The sequence below is a fragment of the Stegodyphus dumicola genome, chromosome 12 (assembly GCF_044657685.1).
Source record: "Stegodyphus dumicola isolate Sdum_Otavi_A_Nest chromosome 12, ASM4465768v1".
NCBI classification, from domain to species: Eukaryota; Metazoa; Arthropoda; class Arachnida; order Araneae; family Eresidae; genus Stegodyphus; species Stegodyphus dumicola.
Genome location: NC_140779.1, coordinates 47137764 through 47152998, shown reverse-complemented (window position 1 = coordinate 47152998; position 15235 = coordinate 47137764). Strand labels below are relative to the sequence as shown.

The window sequence follows — 15235 nt, the reverse complement described above, 5'->3', positions numbered from 1 at the left end:
ATAATCTTCCAGATGTAATTCAGATTGAAATTTCTAAACTTTTTTGTTTCTATATATATATATAGAGAGAGAGAGAGTTTGCTTCCTAGCTTTCACTTTTTCACCATCATATTAATAATAATGGAGTTATTTCTTTTTTTAAAAAAGTTTCAGTGTACCAACACAAAGTTCATTTTAAATTCGCGCTGTAATTTCATGGTGAATTTTAATACCTAAATGTATCACAAATGAACTGGTATTTCAGAGACATACTATGACTACTGAAGGCTTATCAAGTACCTTATTTACAAGACAACTCTGGAAGTCTTTCTTCATTTCTTGTACAGGTACCCGATCATGTGGCCGTTTTGGCCCACTTACAGAAGAAACAACAGAGCCTAGATCTAATTCTACAACCTGAAAGTAAAAATAATTATAAAGCATTATATTCATTCATAATTTAAACTAAATAACACCAAAACTAATCCTTTATTTCTTCAGTGTATAATACATTAGTGATATAGTGATAGCTAAAAAAGCATATAGCTATCTCCAGATGGAAAGTCGCTTAACAAAGTGACCTAAAAAGAACAGATGTATTCTATCTTTGATATTCTCAATGTTTTAAAACTTAAGCTTTTATGATATTTACCTTAAAAAGTACATTTTATCCATCATAGATATTTTAAGATGTTTATTGGAAGAATTTATCAACGTACATTGAAAACACATTTAAAATATAAAATACAGAAACTACATATAATTAAATATGTTGGTAAATTTCTGCAATTTTTTAATTCAAATTAAACATACATATACCTCACAATAAATACTTATTTAAAGAATACATTTCTCTCCCTGATACTGCAGAATTTTAGAATAAGTGAGATATTAAGCAGTATCAAATTCTATACTAGCGCATAATATTCAATCATCTTATAGTAAATGTTCTGAAAATTTAACAAACCCTTTAAATCCAAAAGGTTGTGCTTAAATTCCATTTTTTCCTCCTACACTTAATGCTGCTCTCTTTAAATACAACTCAATGTAAACAGTGAAAAATTTCTAAAACTTACCAATTCAGCAAAATTTTCAAGAGATAACTTAAATTAATAAATGTGTTTTTGTCATATTAAGACTGAAAGTATATTCAAGTTCAAAATTATCTGAATGTCCTACAGTTCACTTCCTTGAACAGTGTCAAACAGCACCTCAATAATTTCTTTACAAAAAAGAAAAACAACCTAACAACGTTTTTAAAAAAGGAATTTTCCAATGGCCAGAAAAATGACAAAAAGTCACAGAAAAAATAATTCTTGTGTGCTTCAGAGAAATTTGCTTATGTTTTTTGAACTGTTTTTTGTATTTATCATCAAAAACATAAAACTTAAAAAAGTGATCCAATATATCAAGCTTTTCTAATTTTACAAAATTAACTTCAGAGTGTAACAGAACAGTAAAAAAATTTATTTACATAGTCTACAGTTATCTTTTTTTTTATTATTATTATTATTTCAAAAAGAAATAAAATTTTGATTAAATTTTTCTGTAAATTAGCACTGTATCTATCATCTTCAAAAGCTAGAGCTTACTTTTTTGTTTTTCAAAAAAGTAAAGCAATCTGATTTCCTATACAAATTAAATAGATTATTAAATTTACTTATGTAGTATTTCCTAGTTCTGAATATTTGTACATCCTACTTAAATGCATGAATAAAGTTATTAGTTGTACTAATGTTATTTTTTATGACTAACAAGAAAAGGGCATCATGTGTTAAATGCATAGTAAGAACACACCACAATATATTTGACACACAAAATTGAAACAAAATATTAAAACAATAATTATACAAATGATATTTTCAGAAGACACAGAGGAAACATGATAAAATACACAGATGTAATAGGAAAAATTCACTGATAAAATGATGAGCTGATGAAGGTAAAATATATGCCAAATTACAAAATACAGAGAGAACACAACTATCATATTTGCAGTAGACCAAAATGATTTAAAAACAAATGTTAAAAACCATATATTTTTTTTAATGACCATACTAAAGGGGAGATGTTTCTCAATTAAATGAATTAAACTAAAAACTCTGAAATACTAGTACAGAATATGACTAAAAGCTAGGCGATCAATCAGAGCACGTTGTATCAACAAAGAAATGCTTCAACTTGTAACAAGTGTTACTTGCTTACAAAATACTTACACTTATAAAAATATGCAAATTCTTGTCTTTTAATAGATTGAATACATATCTTGAGAGTCTGATTACTTAAAAAAATGTTTCAAAAAGCTCTGAAAAAAATTATTCAGTTTTCAAATGAAAACACATTGGCCATTTTACTTATAACAACTCTACTGATTAATTTAACATCCAGTACCTGTCTTAAAATTAATAATCAGTCAGTATCAGTCAGTAATGATCAATATCAGTGACAATAACATCAATAATATCTATTTAAGCAATCCTGGCACTATATAAACACACACTGCTAAATTTCACTTCATGCTATTGCAGAACGTGATGAAAATAGGCCCTAAAACAGTGACTAAATCCTTGTAATAGATGTGCATTTTAACAAATGAATTATTTCACAGTTTTTACATTTAAATTTTTCTTCTTTAAAAAATTTAGTGCATCACAAAATTCACTATTTTGCAACTATACGTGGCTACTTCATGGTGTTGGAAAGCTTCTTTAGAACAGGAAAAAATTGTAGGAAGAACCCCATAAAAAACTTCCAGAAGAAATTTATTTACCTATATTTCATGTTCATATTATTTTATCCATATTTTATCAACATATTAGTTATTATGCTATTAATTTAGTATTTTAATTTTTTGCATAGTTTAAGAAGCCTTATTTTTATGTTTGCATGGATTTTTCGGCTCTACTCTTATATGCGCCCTAATATCATCAAATGTGGCGATATGTGTTCTGCACTGGTTTTTGGCTCAATCTCGTGTTGAATGGCAACCCTGTTGACGTTGAAAAATCTTTTGCTGGAGTGGTTTAATTGCTCGTTGGTTCGTGTCGTGCGCGTTTTGAAATGGCCCGAGTTGCAATGATAGACATGGTGGCAAGATTTCAGTCACGTATTTTAGATCGTGCGGAAAATAAATTTAGTATTAATAGGTACAACGTTTGAGTTGATAATGAGTCTTTTGTTCAAAGGTGTGATTATGAGGATTGAAGTGTATTTTTGGAATTTCTGTGAGACTTTTAAAACAGAGTTCGAAATGCAGAGCTGCTATGAGAACTCGGACAAAGAATGACTGATAGTTCTTGCATGTATTTGCAGTCAAATGGTTGCTGGTAACGTATGTGGCTGTGAGCGGAGTTTAAGATTTGGATTGTGGTTTGTGTGTAGTAAGTGAACTTTGGAGGAAGATTTTAATCGTTACTTTCAAAATTTTGAATCTCAGAAAGACATGTGATATAGCAAAATCATGGTACTTTTGTTCAGAGACGTTGTGTAACTGGTGAAATTTTATTCAGGAATGCATTATGGTAAGTGCTTTTATTTTGCTGTTTTTATTTTGTAGAATGTTTTTTTACTGAATTTCTGACTTTATTGTTGTTTTTTGAATTGTTATGTAATTTAGTTTAGTTTATTTGGTTGATTTGTGTGCAATGCCTAGATTGTGCACTTCGTAGATTTTTTTAAAGTTTAAAGAGAATGCTGTGTACATGGTATTCTTTGAAAGTTATTGTTGTTATGTTAATTTATTGATGCGAGATGTGCATAGTATGTAGATTCCTTCGCTGCCTAGAAAGTGCAATTCGTACATGTTTTTTGAAGTTAAAACATATCGCTGTGTACATGGATTCTTGTCAAATATTTTTGGCTAGAAACTTTACGTTTTTGCTATCTAAATTTTTTGTTTTTGTTTCGGATTTTTAGCTTAAATTGTGTCTTCAAAACATGGTTTTTGCATGTTCGGAAACCCCGTTTTTGGAGACATTTTAGGCTTAAAATTCGAAATGTAGACAAAAAATTTAGATAGTAATATGGCGGTGTGTAGTTTCTTGCCAAAAATGTTTGAAACTCCACTCAACAATTTGGCAACCTGAAGGCGCATATAAAAGTAGTTCTGATTTTTTGTTAATTTATATTTGCAATTATATTAAATACTAATGTTATAACCTTTCAAAGTATCGCAGAAAATGCAAAAGAAAAGTTTGAGAACCAGTAAGAAAAAAGTTAGGACTTTAGCAAAAGTGATGAAGTGAAGACCAACTGCATTTTTATAATACTTTGAAAGGTTACAATTCATAGAAAACAAAATTAAAACAAAAAAAGAAAATTAAATTAAAAAGAAAACAGATTTTACATTACGCCCCACGCATTTTGTGTGCCACCTTTATTTATTAAATATCATGTTCTTTGCACTTAAACAATGAATTTCAATTCAATAGGAATACCGCAATATAATTTTAAAATGAGCATATCTTTAGAATTTCTGATACACAGTCTCGCATACTGGAGATAAAAATGTTTTTTTTTTCCCATACAGTATTGCCATTGCTCGCTTTGAAATCGTCAAGTTTGTTAATAAAAAATTCATAAAAGCATTACAAAATATGAAATAGATAATAAAACAAATTTCAAATTAGGGGTTCCAGATGCCCATATTCTGTGCCATTATTCAAATTTTGATGGCTCTAGGTACCGTTGTTTTATCGCAATGTGAGAAACATATATACATTTATGTAGATTCTTCATTATTTAATTCCTATAAATATAACACAAAGCTCTAATATTTGGTGGAAACAATTCGAAAAGTGAACCCACATTTACAGTGAACCAACGCAAAATGCCAAAACAAAATTAATAGCCCTTCTGGGCTAATGCCCTTCGGGTTAATAAAATTGAATCTACAGGTATATCATAAAAGCAGTAAAAAACAACAGAATTTTTTTTTTTTTTTTTTTTTTTTTTTTTTTTTTTTTTTGCTATCAGCTGCAATAACATATTTTGAAATTTTGGTGATGACTAGATAAAGAAGAAAAAATTAGCTCTTATCCTACTGAACTTTAATCTTAACTACATTTCATAATGAAATTTGAAAAAGAATATCATATATTCATTTCTACCATATGAGATTTTATGTACTGCAAATATGTAAAATTTTATATCAGAATCCTTCAGGTCCATTAAGATAAAATAAAGCATTAAAAATCATGTATTTTCAGCAGGTTCAGCAAGTTTCCTATGTGAGAGAGAAAAATCAACTGGAAGAAACTGACCTTTTTTTTGGGGGGGGGGAGCTTATTTAATAGTAATATTTGTATTTTATTTATATGTTATGTTACTATGTCACTAATTAATTTAAATAGCTTTGTTATATGTATATTCAGCTAATAATTGCTGAATATACATATGACAAAGCTATTGTTCCACACCTGCCAAGAAGTAATGAAAATGTAATGAGGCAAAGTTTCATGTGTCCAAAATAGTGACATGGCATTTTACAATGCCACTCAAAAATACTTGTGTGGCAACCCAAGCACGCACAGAGTATGTTTCTTTTGACCGATGTGCTGTGCTAAAAGTAGAAGTGCCAAGTTTGAAAATGTAGAAGTGCCAAGTTTGTACAATTCTCCAACACCTTCTTAAGGAAAAACAGATTGCTCTATAGACACGGGAGAACAATGGGAGAAAAAATTTCTTTAGAAAAAGGGTTTTATAACCACTGTTTCTTGCTTTCTTTATTTTACTGATAGATTGCTCCTGTATGGAATTCTTAGTATGCTACCATTATGAAATGGCTGTTGCCCTTCATGGACTTATTTGGCAAATTCTTCATGGACAAATTAATCAGCAATACGTTCATGAATGCTCTCCAAAGTCAGCTTACAAGTTCGTAACAAGTTCAGTAGGATGTGGATAATCAGATGCACATGCATTATACATGTGCATGCGTTTGTATTTGCTATGAAATCTGCTACGAAATGGATGTTAAATCCATAAGCTTGAATGGATTTTGAAACTGAGTTTTAATAAGTAATATATTTATCCAATACGAGAAGGAAATAAATTGAATTAATTATTAAAAAACTATCTACATTATCACTCACATGATGTAAGCACGTATGAGTTCTACAACACTTTTTGCCAGATTTTTTTAAGTTAAATTATTTTGCATGTTATTTTAGAAAATAAAACATTTTCAAATAAGTTAGATTTTTGTTAATTTATCCCCTTCAGCAACCCTATGAGAGCTTCACTGCTCAATTCTTTCCTTTTTTCCAACTGCCTTGGAAAAAATTCAAACCTGCTACTCCATTTATGATAGTTATCAAGAAAACCAAATTTCTTTTTTTCCAAATTAAAAAAAAAAAAAAAAAAAAAAAAAAAAAAAAAAAAAAAAAAACGAGATTTCTGCCACACTTAACCTAACCCAATTAAAAGAGGTGGAAAAAAAGAAAATTTTATGTTATGGATTGGAATAATATACCCACTTCAGAAAATACTGGATCCTGATCTGGTTTATTATAATCTCTATACATATGTACAGCTTCTAAGTAACTTTTCACATATTTCAAATGCTTTTCTTCACGACCTATATTGTATAAAATAATTTAAATTAAACTTTATGCATATGTTACTATAAAGAAAATCTTCATACAAAGAAAAAAATGAGCAGGCACAAAAATACACATTTTATCATTATTCACATTTTAAATACAACAGCCATTTTAACACAAAGGTGTAGCCTCAAATCTACATTAGATATAAAAAAATTTATTTTGTTAGGGAAATGTGTGAAATGAACTTATTAATTCTTACCTGTCTGTTTCAAATAAAGTATACTTTTGTCATCAACAGGAAAGAAGCCAACAGTAGCTCCATATTCAGGGCACATATTTGAAATAGTAGCTCTGTCAGCAATTGATAACTCTGCTACTCCAGGACCAAAAAATTCTACAAACTTCCCCACAACACCAACTTGTCTGAGATGCTGAAAACAGTATATAAATAATTCCTTTAGAATTTTACAAATAATTATGTCATCTTCAACAAGAAACCTCTTATGCATAAAGAAGTTATACATTAAATATGGGTTTTTAAAAAGTTACTACTAAACTTTAGAGAAAAAAATGCAATTGAAATTATATGACTATTTCTTACGACCATTACACAGGAAAATAAACATTACAATTATACATTACAAAGTTCTGAGATTTTAGCTGATTAACAAAAAGCATATACATCAACATAATAGTCTTAATGAGATTTCTTTATGGAATATCTTTATTTCTCTACAGAAAAATGCTACAGCAGAGTTGTGGACTTCAAGTGAATACTGATACAATGAAAGAACTGTGCACAGAAATGCATAATAAAATTAGACAAGCATGCTAAGTTCATTATTTAACGTCACACAAATATTCTAAAAAATTACACGCAACTCAATAATTATCAAAGTCAATAACAAAATGTTTATAGAAAAGAAATACTTAAATTATTTAAAAAATTTAATCAGATTGATACTGCAGACTATAAGCAACTCAACCAATGGAAAAATCCTGCTCCCTTTTTAAGAAAGCTTATTTAAAATAATTGAATAGCATAGTTCATCATATTTTCATTATATGTAACACAAATAAGAGCAGTTAACTAACATAAAACAAATAATGAAAATCTTTAAAGAATACTCATGAGACATTTTTCACCACTACCTATATTGCAACAATATGCACTCGTGAGTGAATAACTGACTTAAATTCTTATTTATAATTACCTTAGTGATAGTAAGAACAACATCAGTTGATGTCACCATAGGATTTACTTTGCCCACTAGCTTATATCCAACCACTTGAGGTAGAACCATACTAATAGCTTGCCCTAGCATTACAGCCTCTGCTTCTATACCACCAACACCTAAAAGTAAACACATGTAATTTTGAAAACACTCCTTTGACATTATACTATTGAAATGATTTCATAAAAGTCTGGAACATAATAATCATATCTAATATATTCTAGAGTGAACATTTCAAAGCAATCATCACTGAAATTTAATTATGTAAATTTCTGCCTCAATTATTTTTTTAAAAAGTTTCATATTTTAGCTATCTTAATTATCAAACCATAAAATTCTGGAATGATTCCATAAAATTTTAATCACTATAAACAGATAATTGCAAACAGTAAATATTTCCAAATGGAAAAATCAAGATTCCTACAGAATAATTTTAGAAATCTTTGTCATAAATAATTTTAGTAGAATGGTTTACATAGTACTAATTACAATCAGGCACAAATTTTTATTTTAACAGCTGCAATGAATTACAAATAAATTTAAAAAATTCAACCTAAAAATTTTATATAACAGTCTAACACTTCAAACAGCTACTAACCTAAAACATTTTTTAAATACATAAATAAGGAACATTTAAAAAAATGCAATTAAATCTTTATATGCCTCAAAAATATAAGACCTAAAAAAATCTAAGTGATTACAAATGACAAAGTTTAGGAGTTAAATTCCAAGAAATTTCAAAACCACAAAATATAAAATCTTGCATTTAAAACAAGATGTTAAAAATAGTAATAACAAATAGGGCCAAAATATTTGATATCTTATTTTATCATTAGATGTCATTCATATGAATACCTTAAATTTATGTAAACCAACACTTATTTAATGAAGAAAGACTTAATTATCCCGAACACAGTAAAGCATTTGTTTCATTGCATTACATGCGTGTGAAACTACTACAAATACTTACCTCCAAGTGGCAAAATCTGCAAACCAAAAACAAACACTTTAGATACAACAAGTTTTTCTTTGAATTTAAAGTTTCTTTAAATATAAAGTATTTAAAGATTTTTAAAATATCTGATCAACTTTTACAATTTTTTTCAAATATTTTAATGATTAAAACCTTCAAAATATACATACGTCATGGAAGGGAAACCTTCATACAGACAACTTTCCAATAGAAACAAGTTTGCATTAATATTATACAATGAGAAGATCATGAAAGCCCCACCTGCTTAACAATTTTTTTCAATTAATAAACATTCAACCAGTTGAATTTCAATTAAATACTGCATATTTTTATATGATGAAACTTGTTTAGAAGAACATGCCAAATAACAAAAATATTTGTTTATCAAGTACGCTCAATATGGAGCTCTAAATTAAGTTTTATTATTTTTTACTATATTATCTTTTATAGTTCTTATAATAATTATACCAATCCAGTACAAGTTCCTGAATCTAAAATCAAAATAAATAAATTTCAGTGAAGAAATACAAGATTTTTTTTTTTTTTTTTTTTTTTTTTAAATTATCAGATTTAAAAAATCAGGTTTAATCAATAAATTAAACATGCTTTATCACTACTCTTCCCCCTCTCTCTATTTATATATTCAAGATAAAACATATGCAATTCTGAATTGTACTTTAAATTAGCAATAGCCCCTTAATCCCCCCTTTTGGTTTCGGCCCTCCCCCCCTCTACCATAAAAGTGGTTATAATTTTTTCAAAACTGCTCATCTTACCCTTTTGCACTCCATACAGTTCTTAAGCAATCAGCTTAATGAAAAATCTTACTATAAGTACTGTGATAATCTAACTATGTGCTCTGCCTACACTTGCTACCTAAGGGATGTTTCTTGCTTCACTGATTCTATTAAAAATATAGTGCATCATGATCAAAATTGCAGTGTGGGGATTATCCCCAATGTGATGTGCCATGACAGTAATTAACAAGAAATAAAGCTATGTTTGGACTATCACCTGATTTTGTGATTCAAAACTTCCCTGCACCTTCTACTAAGTAATCAAAATTTCAAGTGATCTTCTAACTTCAAACCACTCGCAACTTCAGAATAGTTGGAGTCTTCACTAAAGAAGCACTCATTTAATATTAAATTAATCGCAATGAACAAAAATATTTTCATAATATATATATATATAAGTTTTTTCTACAGTTTTAAAATAAAGAGTAGTGTTTTGTACTATAGTATTGTTAAATTAACACTTAAAAAATGTATATGGCTGAAGGCTGAAAAGTTTTTTTAATCCTCATTCTGACATAAATCTGAAGATAGAGACAACATTTTTCTTTTCCTAGTCTGATCTACCCATGTGTTAAAATTTGGTTTTTATAGATAACCAGTGTTAAAATTTGATCTGGAACCAAACTGGCAGTACTTAACTTTGTGCAGTAGTATGGCACTAGGCCATAAACTGACTCCATATTTAGCTCATCAGTGCTTTTTCAGTCACTTTAGCACAGCATTCACACTTGAGTATCATTTGAGGCAGTTAAAATGGCAGTCAACTCACTTTTACTATACTCAAATAGTAATGTAAAATCAACAGAGTACCTTTCATAATATGCAAAATTTCATAGTTGTTGGTTCCAATTATTTTTTCTTTTAAAAGATATACTCTTAAATAAATGCTTAGAGTACGAAGGTTTTTTGATATTCCTTTGAAAAAAGAGAATAAAACCCACATATTTTATAATCTTATATGGCCATAAAACAAAATTCCTTACCCCATCCAACTATGCCTAAACCATTGATCATGGTTGTATGAGAATCAGCTCCCACTAAACTATCAGGATAAAGAAGTCCATTGTTATTGAACACAACACGTGCAAGATATTCAAGGTTGACCTGATGGCATATACCGGAGCCTGGTGGAACTATTGTCATATTTTTGAAAGCTTTAGATCCCCACTAAAAGAAACAAATATTCACAGTTACAGCAAACAGCACATGAACAACAATAATACATATGGTAAGACAACTAGTTTACGAATAATAAATGAATATAATGCTACAATGATTTAACAAAGTTTACATTTATCAAGCTTTGATACATCATACAGTTATAGTATTTCTATACTGTATGATGTACTTTTCTACAGCATAGTATTTCTATACTGTAGAAAAACACATAGCATACTTGCCAACCTATGACACTCAAAAATCAGGAGATTTTTTTTAAGAAATCAGGAGATTTTTCACAATGTTAAAAAGACTTTTAAATGATAAAAATATAGTTTTTAATAATGAATTAACTTTAAATAGTAACTAATTCTTAAATGCAAGTAACACAAAAATATCTTACACATAAAAAACATTTTTATTATTTGCATCATTTAAGAAAAAAAAAAAAAAGAAACTTTAATTAGTTTTGTACAAATGTTATAAACAGTGGCAGATTTTGCTTTCTTTAAGAAAGAAACTTCATAATTTTGTTCACAGCAATTGCCACATAGGCCTGCTTTCACTAATAAAAGTTTTTCTAATGTGTCATCACTAATATTAGATCTAAATTTAGTCCTTGTTTTCGCAACAACACTGAGAATCCTCTCACACTCTGCATTACTATGGGGAACTGTCAATATGGCCAACACAATTCTGGACAGTTCACTATATTTTAAAATTCCATCAGCACCTTTCAGTTTTCCAATTAAACTCCACTGGGTGTCAATCCTAGCTGATTTTATAACTTCATTCAAGTTTTCTAATTGTAAACTGCTGTTATGCAGCTGTTGGAACTGTTTCAATTTTTCCTTCCTTTTAAAACTCCTTTTAAGATAATAAATATCAACAATGTGTTCATCCACATTTATTGGTAAAGAAGCTGCTTCTTTTTCAGCTGCTAAATTTAAGAGGTGACAGGTGCACCTCATAATCTGCAAATCTGAATTTTCCTTTCTTAAGATGCCTGCAACACCAGTCTTCCCAAGCCTACCAATACTGGTGCATTATCGGCACCAAGTGCTAAGCAATTATCCAGAGGGCCTGCATTTTCTTTTAAAGTTTTAATAATTAGCTGTGCTATATTAAAGGCTGTCAAATGTCCTTCTAAAGTGGGAACAGAAAGTAAACTGCTCTCAATTTCTGAAGACTCTGGATTAAAAAAAAAGAAACAACTGGATACAGTTTTGAATCGGTATTATTGCTTCCATCCATAGAGAGGCAGAACGGAGCTGTTTTAATGCAATCAATAACTGAGGATTTATTTTTCAAACCCATTTCTTTAACAATTGCACCTGTTTTGGTTCTTGCACTTGAGTATTTCTTAGCGATTTCACTATCGGGAAACATTTTTCTAAATAAAGCTGCAGCGTGATCTGGTGCATTCAGTGGCAGGTTGTGCTCCAGTAAAAAGGCAGAGAACAGACATTCTACATTAATAACTTGTTGGTCCTCTGTTTCCAAAGAAAAATTTAATGTTTCATTTTTTAAAAACAACTCATGTTATCCTTGTGCTTTTGTGTACGCACATGTATGAGAACATCCGCCCTTCCACCATGCGAAATCAAAAAATCGCAACGACAGGCAGTACACATCGCAAATTTATTACATTTCCTTGAGGAAATTATGGTAGGAAAGTCAACTGTGTACGATTTTTGAAACGTACACGAGTATTTCACCTTTCTTGCAGACATAACAAAAGATGATAATTTCTAAAACTATTTCCCGAAGGCACGTGTACTCACACAACTCAGGACAAAATGAATGAAATAACCAAAGAACATCCAAATAATACCTTGCTTTGTCCTCATTGGCTAATATATGCCAGCTGACACGCAGTGGAGCTTGATACCCATTAGAGAACTAGAGAACGACGTTTCTGGATACGTATAATGCTCTCACTCACAAAGCAGAAGTTATCTCATTCGCAAGGTTTTGTTTTAGATATAATCTAGAGAAAATTCAATTGCTTTCAGACATCCAAAAGCACTTTTTTCTTTTTGTTGTTCATATTACAAAGTATTAAGCCAAGTTGCATAAAAATCGTGAGAAATTTTAAGAATAAGAAAAAGTCGGGAGAAATATGTTGTAAATCGGGTTGGCGGGTGAGCGGTCGAAAATCGGGAGTCTCCCGCCTCAATCGGGAGAGTTGGCAGCTCTGACATAGTAATGAAAGGAAACGGGCTACAGGTAATTGTGTACTATTATAAACATCATTTGCAATACTTATGAATTACAATGATATATACAGTTTGATTTGGATAATTAGTTATACCAATTATTTAAACCTTATCTTCCTTAAAAGAAGTGATTGAAAGGCTTTCTCAGAATTGTTTTATATATGCTAACCTAAAATCTAAATACACATGGCAATAGTCATAAAAATCCCCATACAACCTACTTATCCAACCACTAGACACTAAACTTATGTTGAATTACTATTGTTTCATGACTTTGGCCATTTGATGGTCACATTCATAGATTCAAAAAATTAAATACCTGAAACAAATGATATCATGTTTTACATAAAGAATATTTTATGCTATCAAAGATGAGGGAACATAATTGGAAACACATGTTACACATGCAATTTTTTTCAATAAAGAAACTAAACTCGTCTTCATGTACGAGTAAAATAAGCAATATTAATATGAAATATTTTCTAACTTACACATTATTTATTATTTCCTTTTTATTCAAGTGATTATTCATATAAAATCTACTTTTTTAAATTAGATATCTTATACATTCCACATATTATTGCTATTACGCTTCTGTAAACACCTCTTATTCAAAACTTTATTTTCCTTAATACCTAAATAAATATAATTTATCTTCCAGAAACGTAATAATATTGATAAATTTTGCATAATAAGATACAGGCATAAGCAAAATTTTGGAAATACACTGATGAAGCAGGCCAAAAATCACAAGATAAACAATAGAAATGTGAAATAGGAAGAATTTTGTTGGGAAATAATTCATATCAGATTACATTTTCCTCGTAACATATTCATTCCAGACTATTCCATTTAATTTATATTCTCTATGTATCTACCATAATGTAAGCAAAGAATACATACATTATAATGCATGAAATTATTCAACTGCAAAGAAATTTACTCTAAATCCATAGAATCAACAAATCATATGCTATTTTACTAGTATATTTTAACCTGCAGTCCACATTGTAGATTATCATGAAGTATAATAATACCATTATTCCTATAATTCTTGAAATTTAAGTAATGATGTACTTGATGATACATACTTTCTAAATATTAGAATGGTAAATTTCACTATATTCCATTTAGGATGCAAGCTAATTTAATAATGTAACTAAAAAATCTGCTAAAAATTTCTTCAAAATCAAATTAAATTACTGCAAATGATATGTAAAATAGCCTTCCTTAATTTTTTCTTGAATTTATAACAAATTATGGATTTAGGAACAATACTAAAATAAGAAATTGTACACTTTTAAATCCCAAATTTACATTTTAATCTTTGGGAAAGTAAGAAAATATAAAATCAAGAACAAACTTATGGCAGCCTCACACACAAATTTTTACATTTTGCTTCACCAAGGAAATATAAGTTTCATTTAACTACTATTAAACTAAGCTCTTCATCATCCATGGTTTCCACCAATCCGTCTTCTGCACAGATGGTTTTCTTCGGTAATATGACTAGCACAGACATTCACGATCAATGTGTATAAATTCATGCATAACACAATCATGTTCTTAACAATATTAGTCACTTTAAAAAGGTCATCATCATGAAAGGTTTCATTGTACATGCAAAATTCTTATACCTCACATATTCTAAATAATAAATTTTACCTTTAGGAAGGCAAATCTTTCTTTATTTCTTTCAAATTCTAGATCAAGGTTCTTTTCTAAAGCATCAGAACTAAAGACAAAAATATGACATTTAAAAATCAACACACATTAAAAAATATATGACATAAAAATACATAATGCTACAAAATAATGAATGCATAAGTAAACCAATGTGCACAGTTTTTTTAATAGTTTAAAAATAAAACTAAGAAAACACAGCAAATCTTATACTGAAAACTGGATTTCTAAAATTATTTATAATCCAATGCTTCAGTATAATTTATGACTAGAAAGTGTGGTGTGGTGTATTTAATTATGGCAAAGCACACTAGGGCTATTCTTTTCTTAATACATCTCTTTCTCTATCAAGTGGTAATCAACGTTCATTTGCGTGTATAGCAGTGAAGTATTGCTAAAACTTTTTTTAACATGTTCACTGCCCATTGCCACTTTTGCGCAGCTAAGAGTTACTTACTCGCTTAGCACTTGTTTTAGCTGTATTGACGCGACAAGTCAAGGCATGTCTGTAAGAATCAACTCGTAGTGGGCTTCTGCAAAGAGCTTTGTCTAAAAAAAGCCAACTATGAGATAATTCGTAGGACACTTTTTTCTATAAAAAAATCCTGTAAACTTTTTAATGATTGTTACAAATCATAATTAGTAT

The 15235-nt window shown here is 29.3% G+C and overlaps 1 protein-coding gene across 3 annotated transcripts in view; it reads right to left on the bottom strand.

Annotated features, from left to right (window-relative positions):
* Positions 1 to 15235, bottom strand: part of LOC118190728 (cytoplasmic aconitate hydratase-like) — a 165097-nt gene that overhangs the window by 102872 nt on the left and 46990 nt on the right. For all 3 annotated transcript variants that reach the window (XM_035361492.2, XM_035361491.2, XM_035361493.2), the window contains 6 exons: positions 14572 to 14641; positions 10513 to 10696; positions 7739 to 7878; positions 6784 to 6955; positions 6456 to 6556; positions 280 to 396 (listed from right to left, as the gene is read on the bottom strand). In XM_035361492.2, coding sequence (XP_035217383.1) covers positions 280 to 396; positions 6456 to 6556; positions 6784 to 6955; positions 7739 to 7878; positions 10513 to 10696; positions 14572 to 14641 — 784 coding nt within the window. The remainder of the gene's footprint in view (positions 1 to 279; positions 397 to 6455; positions 6557 to 6783; positions 6956 to 7738; positions 7879 to 10512; positions 10697 to 14571; positions 14642 to 15235) is intronic.